Genomic DNA, 24,047 nt, shown 5'->3' on the forward strand with positions numbered 1-24,047 from the left:
AACCCCTACAGTTTCACTGGAAATGTTAAAAACAGTTCTTGGCTGTTGGAGAGAATGGATCTTCCACTTGCCCGCCTCACATTGTCCTCCTCCTACTCCTCTTCCTTGTCAACAATGTCCTCCTCGTTGTTGCTCGAGGTCGCCCGGGGCTCCAAGGAGGTATCCATGGAGCGTTTTGGGGTAGTGGTGCCACTGAGAATCGCATGCAGTTCATCATAAAAGTGGCATGTCTGTGGGGCAGAACCAGAACAACTATTCGCCTCCCTTGTCTTCTGGTACGCTTGCCCAAGTTCCTTTATTTTCACGTGGCACTACTACATGTCTCTGGTGTACCCCTTCTCCTCCATGCCCCGCGCGATCTTGGCATAGATATCAGTGTTTCTTCTGCTGGATCAGAACTCTGCCTGCACAGACTCTTCACCCCACAAAGCAGTAAGATCCACCGCCTCCTGTGTACTCCATGCTGGAGCATGTTTGCAGCCTTGAGTCTCCGGCGAGCTCTCCACGCTGATTGAACAGGAAATGAAAATTCAAAAGTTCCTGGGGCTTCAAAAGTTAACAGGGGAGCAGCTGTTTCCTGTATACCTGGGCGATGTGCAGTGGAGTTGAAAGTGTTCTCCAGAGCAGTCACAGCGGAGCACTGTGGGACACCTCCTGGAGGCCAATTCATTCAAATTACACAACGCTATCCCCATGTTGACCCATGGATGTCAAATCAAGCGCTATGCCTCTCGCAGACATGGAGTACAGAAGTCGACTTTACAGGCCACTTAAGTCGCGGAAAGGTCTCGGTAGTGTAGACACATACATTATTAGATCAACTTAACGCGACTTATGTCAACCTCATTTTGTAGTGTAGAACAGGCCCAAGAGTGCAAAGCACTGAAGACACGCAATAAGGATACGTGTACATTTGGAGCTGGAGGTGTAAATATCACCTTGAGGAGACATACCCCCATTTGCTCTGATGCAGTTAGCACATTAAAAACAGAAGTGTAGTCATGGCAGCATGAGGGGCTAGCCACCTTGAGTACATGTTTAGCATCTTAGGCCATGTCTACACTACAAACCTTGGTTGATGCAAGTTACGGTCAGCATAAAGCCACCACAGTTAGTGTATTGCTTGTGTGGGTGCATGCTTGGTTCCTTGAGTCAGTGCTGGGCATACTCAACAGCAGTGCTTGTGTTGATGCACAATGCAATGCAGCATGGGGAGGGATCCCAACGTGCAACCTGCCAGCATCCAGCGCACTGTCATTTGGGAAGTTTGGCAATGCATGGTGGGGCAGAAACAAGTTGCGCAGGGGTGACTGGGAGCAAGGTGTCAACTTCCCAGTGTGCAACTGTGTCCATCCTATGATGTCATCTAGATGCCATAACTTTTGTGCCTTTTTAAAAAATCCCATGAACCTGTGTGGCCCTTCTCGTGTCTGCCATCTCTGACAGAAGCATGGAGCCGGCACTATTCTCATAAGCATTGCAAGTACAGGACACACGATCCTCCAGTATTTGCAGAACAGTAAGAGGAACCAAATCAGTGTGGAACATGACAATTTCTTGGAGGACAGGTTGCTGTGGGATATAGTGAGAACCAGTTCAAGGCTGTTGGTGGCATTCACAGAGCACTTGCAGATGGTGGAGTGCTGCTTCTGGGCCTGAGAAATGAGATCTGATTGGGGATCACATCGTAGAGGAGGCTTGGGATGATGAGCAGTGGCTGCAGAATTTTCAGCTGTGCAAGGCCACATTCCTGGATGTGTGTGTGTTGAGCTCACCCCAGCCATCCAGCTCAGGGTCACCAAAATGAGAGCTGCACTGACAGTGGAGAAGCGAATGGTGATTGCACTGTGTAAACTTACAAAGCCAGGTTGCTACCGGTCAGTGGGAAATCATTTTGGAGTTGGAAAATCTGCTGTGGCGGCCATTGTTATGCAAGTGTGCAGGGCCATTAATCATGTCATGCTAGGCAGAACTGTGACTCTCGGCAATGCGAAGGACATAGTGGATGGATTTGCAGCAACGGGGCTCCTGAACTGCGGTGGAGCAATAAACAGAATGCATATCCCTATTTTAGCACCAGACTGCTGTGCTGCAGAGTACATCAACAGAAAGTGCTACTTTTCTATAGATATACAAGCATTGGTGCATCACCTGGACATTTCATCAACGTCAGTGTTGGCTGGTCAGGGAAGGTGCATGGCACTTGCTTCCTTAAGTATGCAGTATTGTTCAGAAAGCTACAACAGAGACTTTCTTTCCTAGCCAGCAGATTACCACTGGGAATGTTGACATGCCAATAGTTATCCTGGGGGACCCAGCGTACCCCTGGCTCATGAAGCCATACACAGACCACCTTGACAGCACTGGCCACCTCGACAGCACTAAGGAAAGATTCAACTACTGGTTCAGCACGTGCAGAATGACAGTGAAATGAGCTTTTGGTAGTTTGAAGGAACGCTGGCATTGTTTACTCACAAGATTGGATCTCAGTGGGGAAAAAAAAAACATTCCAGTGGTTATAGCTGCCTGCTGCATCCTGCATAATATCTGTGAAGCAAAGGTGGAAAAGTTGCCTCCGGGGCGGAGGTGGAGTGGATGTCCACTGAGTTGGAACAACCAGACACAAGGGCTATTAGAAGAGCTCAACACGGAGCTATATAGCTCACCGAGGCTTTGAAAGAGCATTTTAGCAATCAGCCACAAAATGCATTGTGGTGTACTGTGCTCTACCTGGCCTTGCTGCTTTGGCGCTGTTAGGAGATGTATAGTGCTTGGTGTACATCTATGAACATAACACGGTCAATGCACCTATTAATTTTGTAGAGCTTGCTGTACATTTAAGGTTATTACACTATGTTTTTCATTGACCCTGTGAGTTGTGTCATGTTGTACAGTAACACAAGTGGGTGCTTTGAGAACTGCAAGGCATTCTGCAGCATACGTTGTGAACTAATGATGATCAATTATTTTCCAAATAACAGACTTTTATTCAGTAACAAAACCAGTGCAAAAAAAAAAATCAGTGCAATTTAAAAGCAAATACATTCAAAACTTAATATAATGGAAGAGAACTTAACAAGGGGAAGGAACATTCATGTACATTTTACCTACATATACAGCAACTGTGGTTTTCACAGGTCAGCGTATGTGAAGCTGTGGTTGTTTGTAATGCCCCCAGGATGGAGTGGAAGGGGGTAAGGATGTGGCCCCTGATGCCACGTGGAATGTTGAGGGGGGATGTAGGGAGGTGATGAAATGGAGTTCTCTATAGACTGCAAAGGGAGGCAAGCCTGGGATTGTTTTACCTGTAGGTCCACAAGAGTCTGCAGAATCTGTGTTTACTGCTGGAAAAGCCCCATTATGTCCTGGTGCATCTCCCTTTCCTTTTCCTGCTGTGACTTTCTCCTGTCTGCTCTTTTCTTCTCCAGGCTGTCTGCAATGTTCACCCTCCAGCCCTTTGTTCAAGGTCTGATGCAGCACTGGTTTGCAGGATCTGACTGAACATGTCATTCCAAGTCCTCTTCGTTCTACTCATGTGGCTCAGGCATTCCATGGGTGTGGAGGGGGAACTGCTCAAGGCCACAATGGCAGCAGGTGCAGATTAACCACCAAGAGGTACCATTGTCGGTACAGTCAAAATGGAAAGCGAAAGTTAAGATTCAGAACTCCCTTTCCTTGCTCCCATAAAGTTTTAAACAAGACACGCTTATTGACACTTCTGCTTCAGAGTGCTTGTGCACGGCACCGCTCAATGCTCCAACCATGGTGAGTGTAGCACTCCAGAGGTGAGGAAAATGAGGAGGGAACTGCTTGGTTGCTTGAAACTATGAGCATAGGGCAATGGCACTGAATACTGGCAACATTTTCCCCAGGCGGTGGTGATTTTAGCGGATATCTCACTCCTGAGGGTAACAAAGGCACAGAGCACAGCTGTTGCTGGTATCCTAATGCTGTCCAGGCCCATATGCTACTAGCTTGTGTACTGCAATAGCACCTGGCAATGTTATCACTGACTGGGGTGGGAAAGTGTCTTACTGCGGAGGAAGAAATAAGGTTGCCAACGTTATACACCTTTGGGAGAGGGTCGCAGACTACTTCCACAAAAGTTTCATTGAGATCTTTCAGGAGGATTCAAGGGACATCCCTCCTCAGAGGTATCCATGGTGGTCCGCGGAGTGACGGTGTGGTCTTCGCCAAGGCATGCAGGTCTTCATAAAACAGACAGGTGGTTGGGCACTGGATTGACTGTTGGCCTTCCTGGCCTTCTGATATGCCTGATGCAATTCCTTCGCTTTCACGCGGCACTGCTGCTGGTCCCTGTCATGCCCATTCTCCTGCATCCCTCATGCGATGTGCTCATAGATGTCCACATTTCTACAGCTGCACAGCCTCTTCTCCCCACAAGCCCAGGAGATCCAATATCTTCTGTTTATCCCAAGCTGGAGTGCGTCTGGAGCGTGTAACCGGCATGGTGAGCTGGACAGTTGCACACAACGATAGAGAGCCGCTAGGTGTGCTCGCCAAACTGAACAATCAGGAAAAGGCTTTTCAAAAATTTGGGGAGCTTTAACAGGGATGGGGCCTTCTGGTCTCTGTGACCCTTGTCAGTGGAGTTAACAATTGTGACCAGAGAGGTCAGTGTCAGGCATTGTGGGACAGCTGCTGCAGGACTGCTAGAGTCGACATAAGTAATGCAGTGTCGACACGCATGCTGCGTCAACCTCAATCGAACCATGTCTCAAGGATGCTGGGAGAGGTGGTGTTCCTGCATCGCTATAATGGGGCAGATACATTGGTGGGAGACAAATTTAAGTGTAGACACATGAATGACTAGGTCGATGCGAGGTGGCTTACGTCGACCTAACTGTGTAGTGTAGACCAAGCCTTAGAGAGATGAGAATCTGAGGCACAGAGAGACTCAAGTGACTAGCCCAAGGTCAGACAGCAAGTCTGTGGCAGACCCAGGAACTGAACCCAGAGTTCAGCCTTTTAACCAGGAGCCCATTCTCTCTCTCTCTCTGGAGCTGCCATGATGTTTATTACATCTCCTCAAGCTTTGATATATTACCATAAGGACACTCCATAAGGAGGAGGAAACCTCATGGCTGGCCTTGTGTTTATATATTTTAACGGATGTGATTCAATCAGTTTTCTGGAGGCTGCTTCTAAGCGGTAGGCAACACTTCAATGTATTTATCCCACCTAAAATGTGAGCTACAGAAAGGAACTCCAAAGAACAAAGGGACAAACATTGCTCAGAATCACACGACAATGGACAACAGAGTCTGGTTTGGTCTGTTGAAAAGCCTGAATCACACAAAAATGTAAAAGGACTGTCACTGTATCATTCAGAAGCATAAACAAATGATACATGACTACAAAAAACCTTCATTTGAATATTATCAAAACTGAAAGACTTTGATGGAGAGAAAAGCACCTTTTAATGCCACTTTTATTTATTTATCTTTTGCTTTTACAGCAGAGAAGGGATTTGATTGTGCTGGTCTTATGAAAATTGATTTGGGATGGTACTGTAAAACCAAAATCCTTTTTCGGGAAACCAGCCAAAATGTAGCTTGTTTTCTGAGGGAAACTTAAACTAAAAAACTTGAAAAGTATTTAAGTCCCACTGACGCCTCATGAAGAACATCTTATTTGAAGACAATTCCTGTTAGCTATTATGCAGGTTCATTTTTTGTATTTCTTCTATTTGTTACATGTTAATATTACTACAAATGTCACTTGAATTAAAGTAGAACCTTTGTTGTTTACAGGTTTAACTTTCTTCCTGTTTATTAGCACTGATTGAAAAGCAGAATTTCCATCCTCAGCAAATTCTTATAATTCAACACTAGATTTTGCCCCAAATTAGGACAAAAAGTTGAAACATCTTGTTTGTGTGTCTGTTTGTTAAACAGAACAAAAAGTTACAAAAAATTCTATTTGAAAATTCATGTCATTTCATTGAACTGAACATTTCATTTCTATTTTAACCTATGTCTGCCTGAGCTGTTGCGGTGACTCGTGGGAATTGTAGTTCGGGTGCCGTATGCCCCCATTTGCTATGGGCTGGGCACTCCAGCCAGACTACAACTCCCATGATGCATCACAGCAGTTCATGTAGAGGAGAGACCATAGTCACTCATGAGAGATTTAATCCAGCGAGGGAGCCCAGCCCTTAGCAGAACAAAGACTTGAGGCATCCAAATTACAACTCCCCTGAGGCCCTACTATGGCTGAGGCAGATACAGATCAATGTCCAATAGACCCAACCAAAACCCAAATATTTTGATGAGATTTTCCCGCACAACATTTTGATTTTGAGGAAACTGCAGTTTTCATCAGAAAATCACGCCGGGGGAAATCCCAAACCAGCTCCAATTTGCACCTTCTGCCATTTGCTTTGAAAATCAGATCTGAACACATGCAATAATATATGTGAATTTTGGCCCAAGCCATTACAATTGGCATGCCGCAGACAGGACTGCCTAGTGGTTAAGGACTCCCCTGAATGGGAGGTGAGTAAACCTGGCCAGCTAGATCTATGGACAAATCACTTAACACTGTGCCTCAGTTTCCTTATCTGTGACAAGTGAATAACAATACATTCAATAAACAAAATCTACTTTTAAAAAAGGAATACAGTTAGTTAATTGTCACATTCCCCCCATGCAAACCCTTAAAGATAAGGAAATGCCAAGTTGTGAGACACCTCTCAATCAAACCTTAACCCCTACACAGCACATTTCCACAGACAGACTGACTATGCATCATCAGGAACTTCCTTCTGCCTCCAGCAGAAGAGGAAACACACTACACATACCACATTAATCTCCCTCACAGTAGAACACACAACCTTAATTCCAACTCCCAGCAATCTGAGTGTTGAACATACAGGCACAGTTTAAATATTCGACCTGCTATTTATTTGTGGGGGAAGTATCAGGGCATAAATCCAATTCATGCCACACCTGTAAATCTTCACCAAGCTTTAGTGAGGCTAACGTAATTAATGGTTGTAAAGTGCTTTGAGATCCTTCGATCAGAGTGACAAATCTTATTATTTTTACATATATTTTAATATCCTTCCCTGGAACTTGAGAAGAGTCAGAGGTTGTAATTTGGCCTGCATTCTCCAAAGTGACTCTAAACCTTGGAGAACTTTTTGCCCAGCTCAGACTATGTTTTGGATCTACAATAAAAACTGAAAGTCAGTATTGTTTTTTTAAACGAAAGGTTGGCACACAACTGGTCAGAATCTTTACTTATTTGACACCCCAACTGGTAGCCCTGGAAGCTGCTATCCCAAAATATTAAGATTTCAGGTAGGAAACAACCACTAGGAAGAAAATCATTCCAAAGCAAGAAAAATCCTGTTTTCATGCAAATATCCCTGGAGGGAAGAAATCTCATATTGACAACATTTTGTCTAAAATGAATGTTTTCCAATATTTTCTGAGGTATCTGTGGCTCTTCACTGTCTACATCCTATGTTCTCGTTAAACACAATTCACTTTAAGAATATAAATGAAATATAAAGTGAGATAGAGAGAGAAATAAATCAGCAGCTGACTGACTTTGCTACCCAGGCTTATATTTGTGGCAACTTCAATTGAGTGAGTACCCACTAGTACTCATGGGATTGTAGAAAATTAGCCAGTCATTTCTCTGCCAAGATTCACTCTGCATACGGTAACAAATAAGTTAAAGTGTTTTGGATGAATAAGGGTAGGACTGGGAATAAAGAATTCAGGGCAGGATTTTAAAAATAATGCTCTGTGTTGCCCTCACTCTGCTCCTTGGGAGTTTTAGTGTTGCTTTAGCAGGCGCAGAGTTAGGTCAATGCTGATCACTTTCGAAGCTATCTCCCCTTCAGTTCTTTTTCCTCTTCTGCCCCCGGCAGAGAACGGCCTTGGATAAGTCACTTCCCCTGTCAGCCTGTCAGTTATCCCCCATGTAAAAGGTGATGTATTTACCTGTCTCAGATGGCATTGGGGAAAGGTGTTAGTTACAATAGAGTGCTCTGAAGATTTAAAGGATGTAAAGTGGGTCAAACCCTAACAGCCTGTTTGTTTTGACATGGACAAATCTCCCACTGAAGGCACTAGGAGCTTTGCCTGAGTGTGGGCTACGAGAGTTCTCCTCTGACTATGGCCTTGGCTACACTTGTGAGTTACAGCGCTGTAAAGCTGCCCCCAGCGCTGTAACTCACTCCCCGTCCACACTGGCAAGGCATTTGCAGCGCTGTATCTCCGTGGTTGCAGCGCTCATGTACTCCACCTCTCCGAGAGGAATAGCAAGTATTGCGCTGCCGCTGCAGTGCTGCGGCGCCAGTGTGGCCGCCCAATGCGCTGTGACTGGCCTCCAGAATTATTTGGCAGTATCCCACAATGCCTGTTCTAGCCACTCTGGTCATCAGTTCAAACTCTACTGCCCTGGCCTCAGGTAACCAACCATGTGACCCACCCTTTACATTCCCTGGGAATTTTAAAAATCCCCTTCCTGTTTGCTCAGCCCGGCGTGGAGTGGAGTGCTATCAGCGAATCTTTCCAGGTGACCATGCCTCCATGTGCCAAGCGAGCCCCAGCATGGAGCAATGGCGACTTGCTGGACCTCATCAGTGTTTGGGGGGAGGAAGCTGTCCAGTCCCAGCTGCGCTCCAGCCGTAGGAATTAGGATACCTTCGGGAAGGTATCAAAGGACATGATGGAAAGGGGCCATGACCGGGACATCCTGCAGTGCAGGATTAAAGTGAAGGAGCTGCAGAGTGCCTACCGCAAAGCCCGTGATGCAAATGGCCGCTCGGGTGCTCCCCCCGCGACCTGCCGATTCTACAAAGAGCTGGATGCGATACTTGGGGTTAACCCCACCTCCACTCCGAGCACCACCATGGACACTTCAGAGCCAGTGTGGGGGGGGGGAAGAGGAGGAGGAAAACGGGAGTGATGGTGGTGGGCCGGATGGAGACACCCCGGAATCCCTGGAGCCATGCAGCCAGGAGCTCTTCTCGAGCCAGGAGGAAGGTAGCCAGTCGCAGCGGCCGGTACTTGGTGGAGGACAAACAGAAGAGCAGGTTCCCGGTAAGCGGGGGTTTTTTCGGGAAGGAATTTTTTCGGTGCGGGCTCTTTGGGAGTGGAGGGTTAGGCATGCATGCCTAGATGTGGAATAGTGCATTGATGTGGTTTATCACAACGCGGTAATCGGCCTCGGTAATCTCCTCGAATGTCTCATCCAGAACGCGTGCAATGCGCTTGCGCAGGTTTATCGGGAGAGCCACCGTGGTCCTTGTCCCAGCCAGGCTAATGTGTCCGCGCCACTGTGCCGCGAGGGGCGGGGGGACCATTGCTGCACACAGGCAAGCTGCATATGGGCCAGGGCGGAAGCCGCATTGCTGTAGAAGACCCTCCCTTGCTTCCCAGGTCACCCTCAGCAGCAAGATATCGTCCAGGACGAACTCCTGTGGAAAATGTTGGGACAGTGTTCAGTGTAGGTGCCCTCTGAAGGTGTTGGCTCTCCCCAAGGCACAGAAACCCAGAGGACAGTGCAGCCCTGAAACAATCGGTCCCCCTTACTCACCATTTTGAGGCTCCCGTGGGATATGTGTGCTCTGTTTCAGACGGGAAAATTATGCTATTGTGTAGACCCTGTGTGTTTTCTACTCCTTAAGTGCGGGGGGAATCATTACTCTGTCTGGTATAAACAATGCTGCCTCTGTTAAATGTTGCATTTTGCCTATACAGCTGCATCAACCTTGAGACCTCAGCCATCCCTCTTATCGCCTGCTCAGAGACTGCAAAGACTCAGGAAGAGACCGCGAAAAAGCAAAGAAGACATGCTGCAAGAAGTGATGCGGCAATCTATTAAAGAGAATGAGAAAGCACAGAACTGGAGGGAGAGAGAAAGCAGGATCCGCCAGGAAAACGCAGCGCACCGGCGGCAAAGCACCGCGCACTGGCAGCAAAGCACTGATAGGCTCATAAGCATCCTGGAGCGCCAAGCAGATGCTATCCAGGAGCTGGTAGCCATGCAGAAAGAGGAGCAGTACCGCAAACGCAAACGCCACCCCCCCCTACAGCCCTTGTCCCAAAACTCTTTCCGTTGTGCCCCACTGTCACCTCCAACCCACTTTCCCCAACTTCCGTGTTCTTCACGCCACCCGCTGCCTCCAACACCAGTATCTTCACCACCCAGCCCTGAAAACCACGACCCTTACCCTCTGCACTCAACCCCCATCACCATGCAGTATAGCTGTCCTGAAGTTCAGCACTCACTGCACAGCACACCAGACAGGACATACGCGAATCTGTGATTGTACTGTTCCCCACTCCACCCCCTTGTTTCTTTTCAATAAATATTTTTTTTTCTTTTCAATAAATGGATTCTTTGGCTTTGAAAACGTTCTTTATTATTGCATAAAGTAAAAGACTCCTTAGCCCAGGACATAAACAGGCACTGCAAGTCTGCTTGTCTGCTAAGCAGACACTGATTCCTAAAGATTGGAACTACTGCACTTCACTCCCGTGCAGGGCACCAGATATCACTGCTGGTTTTCAGCCTCAAATTGCTCCCTCAAGGCATCCCTAATCCTTGCAGCCCCGCGCTGGGCCCCTGTAATAGCCCTGCTCTCTGGCTGTGCAAATTCAGCCTCCAGGTGTTGAACCTCGGAGGTCCATGCCTGAGTGAAGCTTTCACCCTTCCCTTCACAAATATTATGGAGGGCACAGCACGCGGAGATAACCGCGGGGATGCTGTTTTCGGCCAAGTCCACCTTCCCATACAGAGATCGCCAGCGGCCCTTTAAACGGCCAAAGGCACACTCCACAGTCATTCGGCACCGGCTCAGCCTGTAGTTGAACCGTTCCTTGCTGCTGTCAAGGCTCCCTGTGTAGGGTTTCATGAGCCACGGCATTAACGGGTAAGTGGGATCTCCAAGGATCACAATGGGCATTTCAACTTCCCCTACCGTGATCTTCCGCTCTGGGAAAAAAGTCCCGGCCTGCATCTTCCTGAACAGCCAAGCGTTCAGAAAGATGCGTGCGTCATGCACCTTTCCGGGCCAGCCTGTGTTAATGTCAATGAAACGCCCACGGTGATCCACAAGCACCTGGAGAACCATAGAGAAATACCCCTTCCGATTAACGTACTCGGATCCTAGGTGGGGTGGTGCCAGAATAGGAATGTGCGTCCCATCTACCACCCCTCCACAGTTAGGGAACCCCATTTGTGCAAAGCCATCCACTATTTCCTGCACGTTACCCAGAGTCACGGTTTTTCTGAGTAGGATGCGATTAATGGCCTTGCAAACTTGCATCAACACGATTCCAATGGTCGACTTTCCCACTCCAAACTGGTTTGTGACCGACCGGTAGCTGTCTGGAGTTGCCAGCTTCCAGATTGCAATAGCCACCCGCTTCTCCACTGGCAGGGCAGCTCTCAATCTCGTGTCCTTGCGCCGCAGGGTGGGGGCAAGCTCCTCACACAGTCCCATGAAAGTGGCTTTTCTCATCCGAAAGTTCTGCAGCCACTGCTCGTCATCCCAGACTTCCATGATGATGTGATCCCACCACTCGGTGCTTGTTTCCTGAGCCCAAAAGCGGCGTTCCACGGTGCTGAGCATGTCCATGAATGCCACAAGAAATTTCGTGTCGTACGCGTTACGCGGCTCGATAGCATCGTCGGACTCCTCACCCTCACTCTCACTGTCACTTGGATCTTAAGGAATAGTTCGACAGCCAAACGTGACGTGCTGGCGAGACTCGTCAGCATACGCCTCAGCAGTTCGGACTCAGACAGAATCGCGCTGCACAGATCGCGCTGCACAGAAACCGTTGAAAGATGGCGCCAAAGGTGGACGGAAACAAAGGGATTTCTGGGATGTGAAGCGATGCATCACGGGGCATTGGGACAGGACCCAGAATCCCCCGCACCCACGCCCCCTTCCCACAACCCACGGAGCCAGAATGGGAAAAGGTGCTCTGTGGGATAGCTGCCCATAATGCACCGCTCCCAATAGCGCTGCAATTGCCGCAAATGTGGCCACGACAGTGCGCTGGGCAGCTGTCAGTGTGGACAGACTGCAGCGCTTTCCCTACTCAGCTGCACGAAGTCAGGTTTAACTCACAGCGCTGTACATCTGCAAGTGTAGCCAAGGCCTATGATTTTAAGAGGCATGCGTGGGTGGGTGTGCGGGCGGCGGTGCTGTTGACTGAGGAAAAAATCTCCATTATAATATAAACAAGAGAGAACATGATTGCCAGCTGCATTCAGCGAAGGCTCTCCGCGCTGATTTAGATTCATTTAAAGGGCTGCTTGTTTGTTTTAATTGGGTTACAAATGTTTTCAAATGAATTCCTGGAACTGCTGAATATAAGACTGAAGTTCGTGCTGCCAGCCATTGAACTGGATTCTGCACAGTGCCAAAGGCTGTGCAGCTGTTATCAGTCCTGTTTTTATGGACAATGGCAATTCGACAAGGAATGACGACTCTCAAATGCCTAGAGAGCTCCTGGAAGTTTTAAAACAGAAATCACTTGAAGTTCCTGGATGAACTTTTATTAGAAGGCAAGTCAACCTAAGCTGAACATAGAGGGTGTGGCCTCCTAGTGCACTCAGGGAAGGATTTGACAATCAACCGTTCAGACACTCATGTCAGAGGCTATTTGCACATTGTAGTTTTGTCTTATGAGCAGCGGCATGTGCTTCCTCCTGTTTAGAGAGAGCAGCCCAAAGGATGTTGTTATCCAATAACGCAGGTTCAGTTTCCTGCTCTTAGTTTCTCTACAAAACTGTGCATATTTCAAAAGTTCTATGTTGTTGTCCCAACACGTTTTATCCCCTTCAGTACAGATACATGTTTCCCTTCCCGGATGGAATTATCTTCTTTCCATTGTGGGACTGCTGAGGAATCGGGTCCCAAAAAGCACAGCCCCTTGCTTTCTATAATGAACAGTGATTTCTGCAGCATCCTGGAGCATGTCACTCAAGTCCTGCTTTACATTCCCCACAGACATCTTACTTTTTTCACGCTGCTCCCAGAAAAGCAGTTGGTGAAAGAATTCAGCACTGCCGGCGTACAGCTGCAATGCACCAATTACTAGGGGAGCCAAAGGGTTCAGGAGCGGTGGGAAAGGAGTTTGAAGCCCCTACCGTTTGAGAGTAGTGGTGTTGCAGGCCTTGTCATTGATGGGAAGTGTTTGGCTGCTGGGGAAAGCAGGAGTGGGAGCAGAGACGTGCTGCAGGCTGGGGCAATGGACACAAAACCCCCATTAGCACAATATTCCTATCGTACTGCGTTTCTTCTTGCATCTAAATCAGAAGTACTAGGCCCACCCTCTGCTGTTCCACACTCTCCTATTTCCTCGGGCGGGTTTTAACTAGCCATGTTAGTTTAAATGTTGAATTGGGAGATTTTAACCAGCTCCTGGTTCAGCTCCCTAAAGACAAAAGAAGAATTAAAAGCAGCTCATCTCTGTCTCTAGCGCTGCTGAGTGCGGAAGCTAGGGAGAAGTGCTAGCTGGTCTTTAAAATGCCCCTCTAGCCCTCTTTCGGCAGTAGGGTGACCAGATGTCCTGATTTTATAGGGACAGTCCCGATTTTGGGGTCTTTTTCTTATATGGGCTCCTATTACCCCGTCCCGATTGCTCACACTTGCTGTCTGGTCACTCTATTCTGCAGGGAAACTGCTGCTTAGCTTTAGAGAGCCAAGTGGGAGTGGGTTTAAGGCCACACAGGATCATACTGTGCCTCTTCACTGTCCCAGATGATAGACCTAAATTTGCTTCCATTGCTCGTAAACCTGGGGTTACTGCATCTTCATTACTGACGTTTGTTTACATCTGAAATGCTACAGCATAAAACTTGAGGCTCGAAACAATACTCGGAGTGCCAACGAGTTCAATCCCGCATGCGTTCGGGAACACAGCTGGAATGTCAGAGTATCAGGTCTGCTGCAATAACTAATAAATCAGCTGTTCACTGTGTCAAAACTGAGCTGCTAATTGTATTGTACTCCACAGTTATGCTTAAAACCATCTGGGCTGGCCATGTAGCTGAGATTCTGACTGTGCACTATGCCTCCGCCAACCATAGTGATGAGAGATAATGGAAGGGGTAATATGGTAGTAAGGTAGTGTTTACCTTAAATATCCTGTCCGTTAGGCAAACAGTGATTCTTGTTAGAAAGGATTAAGTAGGTTCTGTTGACTCACTGATACAGGTCACATTTCCCTATTTAAATGTAAGTGAGATTGGAATAGCTCTTTGGGGAGAGGATCTAGGGGGTGGGCAGAACAGTCCTGAGGGAGGAACCATAGTAACAGCCATGTCTGGGAAGAAAGTCTGACCTGATATTTATACAAATGTATTATTGTTTCCTTCATTAATGTAGCCAGGCTCCAGGATGGGGATGAGCTTGCAGTGGACAAAGCGAGATTGGAAGAATGAGAATTTCCATTGCTCTACAGCAGGGGTTCTCAAACTGGGGGTCAGGACCCCTCAGGGGGTCACAAGGTTATTACATGGGGGGTCGCGAGCTGTCAGCCTCCACCCCAAACCCTGCTTTGCCCCCAGCATTTATAATGGTGTTAATTTATGAAGGGGGTCGTATTCAGAGGCTTGCTATGAGAAAGGGGTCACCAGTACAAAAGTTTGAGAACCACTGCTCTACAGATAAACAATGTGTAATGAATAAACAGACACTGAAGAGGACAGGTCACTGATTCAGAGCAAGCTAGACTGCATGGTAACTGGGCGCAAGCAAACAATGTGTTTGAATATGGCTGGATGGAAACATATCCATCTAGGAATAAAGAACATAGGCCATACTTCCAGGAAGAGGGACTCTATCCTGGGAAGCAGTGACTCTGAAAAAGATTTTGGGGTCGTGGTGGATATCCAGCTGAACATGAGCTCCCAGTGTGACACTGTGGCCACAAGAGCTAATGCGATACTAGGATGCACAAATAGGGGACTCTTGAGTAGGAGAAGAGAGGTTATTTTACCTCTGTATTTGGCTCTGGTGCGACCACTGCTGGAATACCGTGTCCAGTTCTGGTGCCCACAATTCAAGAAGGATGTTGATAAATTGGAGAGGGTTCAGAGAAGAGCCATGAGAATGATTAAAGGATTAGAAAATATTCTGTATAGTGATAAGCTACATAGATCAAGCTCCTTGAGTCTAACAAAGAGAAAGTTAAGGGGTGACGATGACAGTCTATAAGTACCTACACGGGGAAAAAATATTTAATAATGGGGTCTTCAGTCTAGCAGAGAAAGTATAACATGATCCAGTGGCTAGAAGTTGAAGCTAGAAAATTAAGAGATAAAATAAGGTGTAAATTTTTAACAGTGAAAGTAATTAATCACTGGAACAATTTACCAAGGGTTGTGGTGGATTCTCCATCACTGACAATTTTTAAAGCTCTAGGAATCTAGATCTGATCTAGGAATTGTTTTGGGGAAGTTCTCTGACCTGTGTTATACAGGAGGTCAGACTAGATGATGATGATGGTCCCTTCTGGCCTTAGAATCTCTGAATCTACATGAAAACAATTTAAGATTCCCAGGAAACTAAAATATGATGAAACACCAAAGGCTACCACACACTAATTTTTCCTTTTTTTGTTCTGCAAATAACTAAGCTTTGCTTTTATCTTAATATACTGTGACAAGATAGAGAATTTATGATCAGAAAGTTACTGAGGCTTTGCAAAAATAAGGTCTTATTATTAGATCAAAACTCTTACAATTAAGCCTTTTTCTTTGTGATCCCAACAAACACTGCAAAGATAAGCCTGCCTATACACAAAGGCTCTGAACTTGGAGAAAAGAACACTGGTTTTAATAGGCTGGTTTTGTTTGAGACTGCATGGCACAGAAGTTGCTTTTATACTATTTATTTTACCCTGTTTTATGGTTAGTGAATTTATGCTATATTAATATTTAGGTTTCTTGAAGTTTATCAAGAGGCAGATAAATCCACAATATTGCACTTTCAGATTATCATTATTATTGACTGAACCAAATGAGACCATATATTGTGTTGTCAGAAATGTATTTCCATTCCACTGCATGAAAGCAAAACACTCTTTTCTTCATAAACATCCACAAAATCACATTTTTAAGCTTTAATAGTAACCCAGCTATAGATCAGTGGCCTAGCATGCTGTTTATGTCTCATAGTAATAATACTTTACACTTCTCTAGCTCCTTTCCTTAGAGCGGTGGTTCTCAAACTTTTGTACTGGTGACCCCTTTTCACATAGCAAGCCCCTGAATATGACCCCCTTTATAAATTAACACCATTATAAATGCTGGAGGCAAAGCAGGGTTTGGGGTGGAGGCTGACAGCTCGCGACCTCCCATGTAATAACCGTGTGACCCCCTGAGGGGTCCCGATCCCCAGTTTGAGAACCCCTGCCTTAGAGGATAACAAAATACTTTATAAACAATAATTAAGCCTAATAACTGGAGCTGGTTGGCAATTTTTTGACAAAACGGGGGTGGAGGGGGAGTTGCTGATAATGCCAATTCATCGAAACTCAAACTGTCTGTGGGAAAGGGTCAGCTCCCAAGAATTCCCCAGCAAACCAAAAAAAAAAATAATGTTTTGAAATTGTTGAAATATCACATGACGATATTTTCTGAAATGAAAAGTAATGGGTTTCAATTTAATCAATTAACCTTTTAAACTGAAATTTAACGCATAGTAAAAAAAGGTCAAAATAAAAACAAAACATTTCCGTTGACCCAAACCAATAGGTTTGTCAGCTCATGAAAATTTGAGATTTCATATTTGCATCCTGACTCAGGATGAGAAAATGTCTCAAAATCTTGAAAATCCTCTCAGGAGAAGAATGCCATTCCCCCCTCCTCCCACACCCCATAGCTATTAGTGTTCTGTCCATTTATAGAGGAGCATAATGGAGCACAGGGAGATGTTGGCAAAACTATCCGGTGGGAGAACTGAGAACATATAGTGCACATTATAAAGACAACATACACCAATAGTTACATACTTCACAGCAGTATCTAGGTCTAGGGAGAAATGACAATATCTCACATCTGTCCATCTAAGGGACTTATATGGCCCCAAGCAGCCCTATCTAAGCGTCTCACAATCTTTCATGTGTTCATCCTCATAACATCCCTGTCAAGTGGGGTTGTGCTATCATCCCTATTTTAGGGAGGGGAACTGGGGCACAGAGAGATGAAGCGATTTGCCCAAGGACACTCCAGAAGTCTGTGGCAGAGCCAAGATACAAACCCAGACTTCCGGAATCCCAGTCCAGGACCAGAAGCTCAAGTCCATCCTTCCGCTCTAAAGCCCGGGCTGCTACTATCAGATGGGTGAACATTGTCGCAAGAACTGTACCGCGACCGCCATTTCTCTGCTCTTTACCTGATCAGTGGCTGGTGTAACGCTACCAGTGAGGCATGCACTGTAACAGATATCACTGACAGGTGGAAATAGTCAAACATGACAGGAACATGGTGGTGCAAGCCTCTTCTTGGATGGAAGTGAAGCCCCAAAGTACGGCTGCTTATCACAGGGATCGCTGGAATGTCTCTCAGCCTGAAAGGAGAGGTTTACAAGGGTTAGTGAAATCTTAAGTTGTCACAGTCTACAATGGCATTGAAGGCAGCAGACTGGGAGACCACATGAGCTGAATTTTTTATCACTTCACAGTGACAGTCTCAGCTACCAGAGCATTTACTCAGCTGATGCTTATCTCTTAATTGCACTTGCAAGTAGCGGGGATGTAAATATTATTACTCTACAGTAAAAAACAAATATGACAGAACGCAAGAGCCCCATCCTGGGGCTGCCAGACAAGCAGCAATCTCCTTCCTGTACACCACACTCACACTAGGGGGAAACTTTGGGGTAGCAGGGAAGAAGTGCAGGTAGCAGGCTGCCCCGCTAATTCAAATTTCAGCACCCAGAATTTAGCACTAATCTGGATGCGTAGCACCAGACAGTCTGCTTTGCCTCAGGGGGACGGCAATTGCGAAAGAACAGGCCTGTTACTGGAGGGTTTTAAAGACCCCTCAGAGCATCCTTGGATGAACAGAGTTGTTTCACTGAGACTTGTGTAATTGTTCCTACCAAAATACCACTAGAGAAACTTTTCTTTAAAAAAGGCCGGGTGAATAATTGTTCAGATAACAATAACAGTTGTAAAATGAAATAAATGCACTAGATTATTTCTGATAAATTGCAGTTCATTTTCCTGACCCTGCTTTCTCCTCCAGGCCCTCATCGCACCCCTGACATGTTAAAGCACTTTCCCCCGCCCCGCCACCACCACCACCATGCAATAGCACAGCTTCTCTCGTTTCATCTACACCATACAAAAGCTACATGGAAATGGCACATTGAGCTCCACTGTAAAGTGTAAGGTGACTTGGGGCCAAATTAGGTGTGACGCCCAACTCCAAGGAGCTCACTGTGGACCTCATCTAACTCCTGCTGAAGTCACTGGAAGACTTTTCAATGACCTCAGCAGGGCCTGAGAGGCTCCTTCAAGCACAGCTACAAGTGTGGTTTGGCAAGACCGGTGAACTAGGAGTAATGCAAAGCTCCTGTATCAAGGGCTGATCCTCTTCCCGTGGAAGTTAATGGCAAAACTCTCATTGATTTTAGTGGCATAGGATCAGGCTCTTAGCCCATACACACAGAGGGTGAGATTTTCCAACTGTGCTCAGCCTTGACCTAACTCTGGCCCTGATTCAGAAAAGCACTAGACATCTGCTTAAGTCCATCCTTATCCAGGACAATGTTGAAGCATGTGCTGAAAAGCAATGCTTTCCCAAATTGCAGCCCCTGGTCCCACTGAGTCAATGGGAAAACTCCTGTTTTCCTGTTTCCATGGTAGCAGTTAGAGACGTGCCAAGCACCTCTGAAAATTTCACCCTTAAAATAGAAAATCTCTTGCTGCAAGGGGAGGGATGAAAAAAATGTCCTTGGTGGGGGAGAGGGATGGAGGAGGAGAGGAAGAGGCATGGGCAGGCACCTCTGCAAGAGAGACGGAAGCCAAATCAGAGCTCTCCAGTTTCCAAAAGACCCTTTAACTTTCACTGAATTCATGTTACCCAAAGGCGGGAGAGTCCCTACAACATCAATGGGGCTTTAAAACGGCACTCACTGTTGTTCACTATCAGTAAAGTGCAGGTCCAACTTGAGCTGAAAATCTGCTTCGCTTAATGCATCTTCCACCTGCAAAGAACAGAAGGGCAGAGTTACCTGTGTAAGCCAGCTCACACAAAACCCAAGCACAAAGCAATAATTTTGTCTGATAAAGAGAGTGCAAAGAAATGTAGGAGCAGTGTGAGAAAGCTGCTGAAGTGTATACATAGAACATCTGGGCAATATAACTGGTCAGCTACAGCAGGATTCAGAGCTACTGTCCAGCTTTAGACATACAAATACATTGCTCTGAAATGAGAATAAGATTTGATGGCATGAGCAGTAAGCAAACTGTCGCTAAATGGAACGTGCTTCAGAATGCAGAAAGAACCCACATTATAAATGTTGCATCCAGCTTTCAAACAGCTTCAGAGGTGTTCAGAGCAGGGCTGTTCAGTCATAAGGTTTTGGCTCATCTCTACTCAAAAGAGTATGTAAAACATACTGGTTCAGACATGTTAATTCCCTATTACACTATACTCAGAAATTTAAGTAATTTGGTGAATGATTGTCATTATTATTTGTATTGTAGTAATGCCCAGGAGCCGTAGCCATTGTGCTGTACCAAACAGAGAACAAAAAGGCAGTCCCTCACACAAAGAGCTGACAATCTAAATAAACCACAGAAATTAGAGATGGAAAAGTCCTATCGGCTCATCTAGTCCAAACCCTGCCAGTGAAAGATTGTCCCACTGTGACCGACTGTACCCTCATGTTCATCCTTTTTACAAGACTATGATAATTTTTTTTTTACAAAATACGCCTTATGAGGTATAATTTGAAAACTCATAATTTGCTGAACATTACTGTCCTGATGAAATATGTGTGTCAACATTGTATGTAAAGTTATACAATTCTTTTGTATGATGTCAGTAAGGCATATTCTAAATCTGAGGAAGCAGCCCAGACCAGTTCCTCAGAGACAAATTGCTAGCCAGCACCTCAGCCAGGTGTCAGCATAATCAAAGAGACTGTCACCCGGTTAAGCGGCCATTCGTTGGCAGGAAGAAGGGTGTCAGCGAGAAATTTACATCTTGGCAGACAGACTTGCTGTCCTCTGAACCCCAGCTGGAGATGATTCTCAAAGAAAAGAAATGGTATAAGAAGGGAGAACAGAGGACACAAATCACCTCTCTCCCCTCATCTCTATTCACGGCATTAACAATGTTTGAAATACAAAAGAGGGAATTGAACTGGGGGAGGGGTCCTGGCTGAAAAATCCAGCCAGACTGCTGTGAGAGAAATTCTATTGCTTTAAGTTCACTTAGCTTGTTAAATCAGATATTAGTTTGTCTTTTATCTTTTATTTCTTTGTAACTACTTCTGATTTTTGCACCTCATTACTTGCAACCACATAAAATCTATCTTTCCATAGTTAATAAACTTTTATTGTTTTAACTAAGCCAGTATGTTTGGACTGAAATGTTTGAGAACCTCCATTTGAGATAATAGGGTTTGTGCATATCATTTTCTATTAATGAAATGGCAGACTTTCTATGAGCTTGTATTGTCCAAGAGGGAGCTGGGCAGTACAAGACGTACATTTCTGGGGACACGTCTGGGACTGAGCATTTACTGGTGTCACTCTGCACTATAATTCAGGAATGACTAGCTAGAGCACCCATATCATTCAGCTGGGAGTGATTTTGCATGCTAGAAGGTGTGCATGAATAGGCCAGCAGTGTAAAAGGCAGCCCCGGTTGGAACATTGAGGGGACACAGCTGTTCAACAGTCCAGATTGAGGAATGTCACACCCACACAGGACATTTGTAGTGGTTTTATCATCAAGTTTAGATGTTCCAAGTAATGGATAGCTCAGCTTACTCTTTAGGAGATTATTAGTCTGAATTATATTGTGAGTTCACTGACAGCAGGGACTAGTTTTACTTCTACATTCATACAGAACCATGAACCGTGGTGATTCTCAGTCAATAACTACTGCAGAGTCCAATTACTGATAAAACAATCATAAATTAAATAGTTAATTCTGAGGTAGTATCTTTTATTGGACCACCTTGTATTGGTGGAAAAGACAAGCTTTTGAGCTTAAACAGAGCTCTTTAGGTCTGGGAAAGATACTCAGAGTGTCACAGCTAAATACGAAGTGGAACAGATTGTATAGCATAAGGTGTTTACACATGTTGCAAGGGACCATTCAAGACTCTGCAGTCATAGGACAAAGGGGGGTTAGTGGGTTACAGAATGTAAAATCAAAAGCTTGTCTCTTTCACAAACAGAAGTTGGTCCAATAAAAGATATTACCTCACCCACCTTGTGTCTCTAGTATTTTGGGACCAAGATGGCTACCACACTGCAAACAGTTAATCCCAACATTTCAAATATCCTTAGTCTTTATAGTTAACACCCCAGTGAGATTAAAGGGGTGTTCATACCTCTCAGAGCCTTTCTTATAGGCTCTCTGCAGACTTAGGAAGAAAGCACTTTATCGGTTTGCAATTGGCTCATATTAGGAAGATTTTAGTTGCAAAATATGAGGGGTAAACATTTTAAGGACAACTTAGATTCTGCAGAATCTGGATGTACCAAGCAGGCCAAATAAATATATCATATGGGCCAGATCTGGCCTTCAAATTGAGTGGTTGACACCCTCGTCTAATAGAGCTCACCATCAGGAAGTTTTTCCTGATATCTTTTTGTTAATAAAAGAATTTGAATTCGATTTTATGAAAAAGAAAATAAGATGAGCTGCAAATTAATTTAAATTAACCTTGGAAAGAATGGATCTAGCACTGCACCATATAGTTTGACACAATTAAAGCCAACAGAAATACGTGCTAAAGAATGGAAGCAGAATCTAATCCTCTAACAATTGTCTGTTTCACTTTTCTCAACCAGCAATGCAACTTTAGGAGAGAGTTTATAACAATGTCTTGCATTTAGTTTTAGTTAACTGAAATACAAGCAGAAATCAGTGCTTCTATTACTAAAATGTAGCTACTTCTCATGTACAACACAATGACTGTTTAACACACCATAGCAATGTAGGGCAGAAACTGAAGAAGGTGTTACTGGTTAGTGTACCCTGTCCTCTACTTGATAGAAAAGGAACTACTCCTCTGTGTATAACAGACTCTCTACAAAGACATTGCTGTACACAAGCACACTGTAGCATGTACTCAGTTCCTTGCAGCAAAAGGCCTTATATCAGTAACCAGAGGTGAAAGTAAGTAAGTCCGGTCCGGTCCTGTCCGGCGTATCGGCAAGAGCCAGTGCGCCGTGCCGGACCAACCGGCTTCCCCAGGCTGGTGATTTAAAGGGCCTGGGGCTCCCCGCAGCATCTGGAACCCAGGGCCCTTTAAATCGCCTCCCAAGCCACTGCGGGGAGCCCCGGACCTTTAAAGCACTGCCCAAGCCCGGCCGCCACTAAACCGGGGCTCTGGCAGCAGGACTCCGGCCGTGATTTAAATGGTCCGGAGCTCCACTGCAGTAGCGGCGGCCAGCACCCCGGGCCCTTTAAATCGCCCCAGGGCTCCTAGCCACCTCTGCAGCTGGTAGCTCCGGAGGTGATTTAAAGGCTCTGGGGCCTTTAAATCTTGATTTAAAGGTCCCGCCTCTTCCGATTGAGGCCATGCCTCTTCTGGTTGAGGCCATGCCCCTGCTCAGGACTCCGGCATACCGGTAAGTCCTTTAACTTACTTTAACCCCTGTCAGTAACCCACTAAAGACATTTCAAAGGCACCAGACCTACACAGATATGCATGAATCATATGATACCTGGTATAACATTTGCTTTAACTACATCTTGCAAAGGTGAAACAACATCTTTTTATGTGTGTGGGCGTGGGGAAGGAGATAATTTAGAATTCAAGAAGGAGTTAGCTTTGTCATAATAATCAAAGTAAAGGTACTTAAACCCTCCCAAAGTAATCTATTATTTTGCAGTGCAGGATATGATACCTCATGGTGGGATCTGAGATGAGGAAATTCCAACCTCTACCTATTGAATATTTGTCTTGAAATACCTGCAAGCATGTTTATCAAAACAAGACTTTTTTTTTTAAAGTGTATTGTTGTTGCTAAAACTCAAATCACAGTCACTGCTGGATACAAAGGAAATAATTATTATATAGCAAAGCCTTTGGAATTGCAGTCTGCATTTAAACTAGGGATTCGATCCATGGGCTGTGCCTGAGACAGATCAAGTCTCATCCACCAAGTGTGGATGAAATTTGGCATGTGATCTTAAGAGCTGTTGAGCACCTGCTACTCCCACTGAAATCAGGAAGAGTTACAGAAGAATGAGAACTTTCAAGATAAGACACTACAAAGTACTCTCCAGTCAATGGAATATTTTCATTTCAATTTCCCCAATGCAAAAAAATGAAAAAAAAAATCAGCAAATCAAAATATTCCTATGGGAAATTTCAATTCTGCAGACACTGCATTTATTCCAATAGAAATGTCCGGACCAGCTCTGCACCAATATAACCCCATTGACTACAATGCCCTTAGAAATCAACAGGCTTTACATCAGATTCCTTCTCCAGTGTAAATTAGGTCAGAATCAGGCACAAGGAGTTCTGGTATAGCCTTTCCCTACAACAGCCCAACTGTTCCCCACAATTCCAGGCACGATGGTCGCGCTAAAGCTACAGTGGAGGGGCACATGAGGCACACAGCAGGGAATAGCGAGGATTAAATGGCTTCTCCTCACTATGTGATGTGAGGTGCATATGAGTAGGTAGCTTGGAGTTAGCAATGAGGCCTGAAACAGGGAGAACCTACTTGGAATGTCTTTTCCATCTTTAGATACCTTCAAAACACCTAAATACCTTCAAAACTCTGGGCCTTGGGGCCTTTATCCAAAACTCACTGACATCAGTCATAGGCTTTCCTGTC

At 45.4% G+C, this 24,047-nt stretch overlaps 1 protein-coding gene across 1 annotated transcript in view; it reads right to left on the reverse strand.

Annotated features, from left to right (window-relative positions):
• FAM135B (family with sequence similarity 135 member B) overlaps positions 1 to 24,047 on the reverse strand; it is a 231,264-nt gene that overhangs the window by 96,100 nt on the left and 111,117 nt on the right. Inside the window, exons 4-5 of the mRNA XM_026659287.1 lie at positions 19,146 to 19,216; positions 17,399 to 17,572 (exon numbers count right to left, since the gene is read on the reverse strand). Of these exons, the coding sequence (XP_026515072.1) occupies positions 17,399 to 17,572; positions 19,146 to 19,216 (245 nt within the window). The remainder of the gene's footprint in view (positions 1 to 17,398; positions 17,573 to 19,145; positions 19,217 to 24,047) is intronic.

The sequence above is a fragment of the Terrapene carolina genome, unplaced genomic scaffold (assembly GCF_002925995.2).
Source record: "Terrapene carolina triunguis isolate 2854851 unplaced genomic scaffold, T_m_triunguis-2.0 Scaffold58, whole genome shotgun sequence".
In the NCBI taxonomy this organism is placed as follows: Eukaryota; Metazoa; Chordata; order Testudines; family Emydidae; genus Terrapene; species Terrapene triunguis.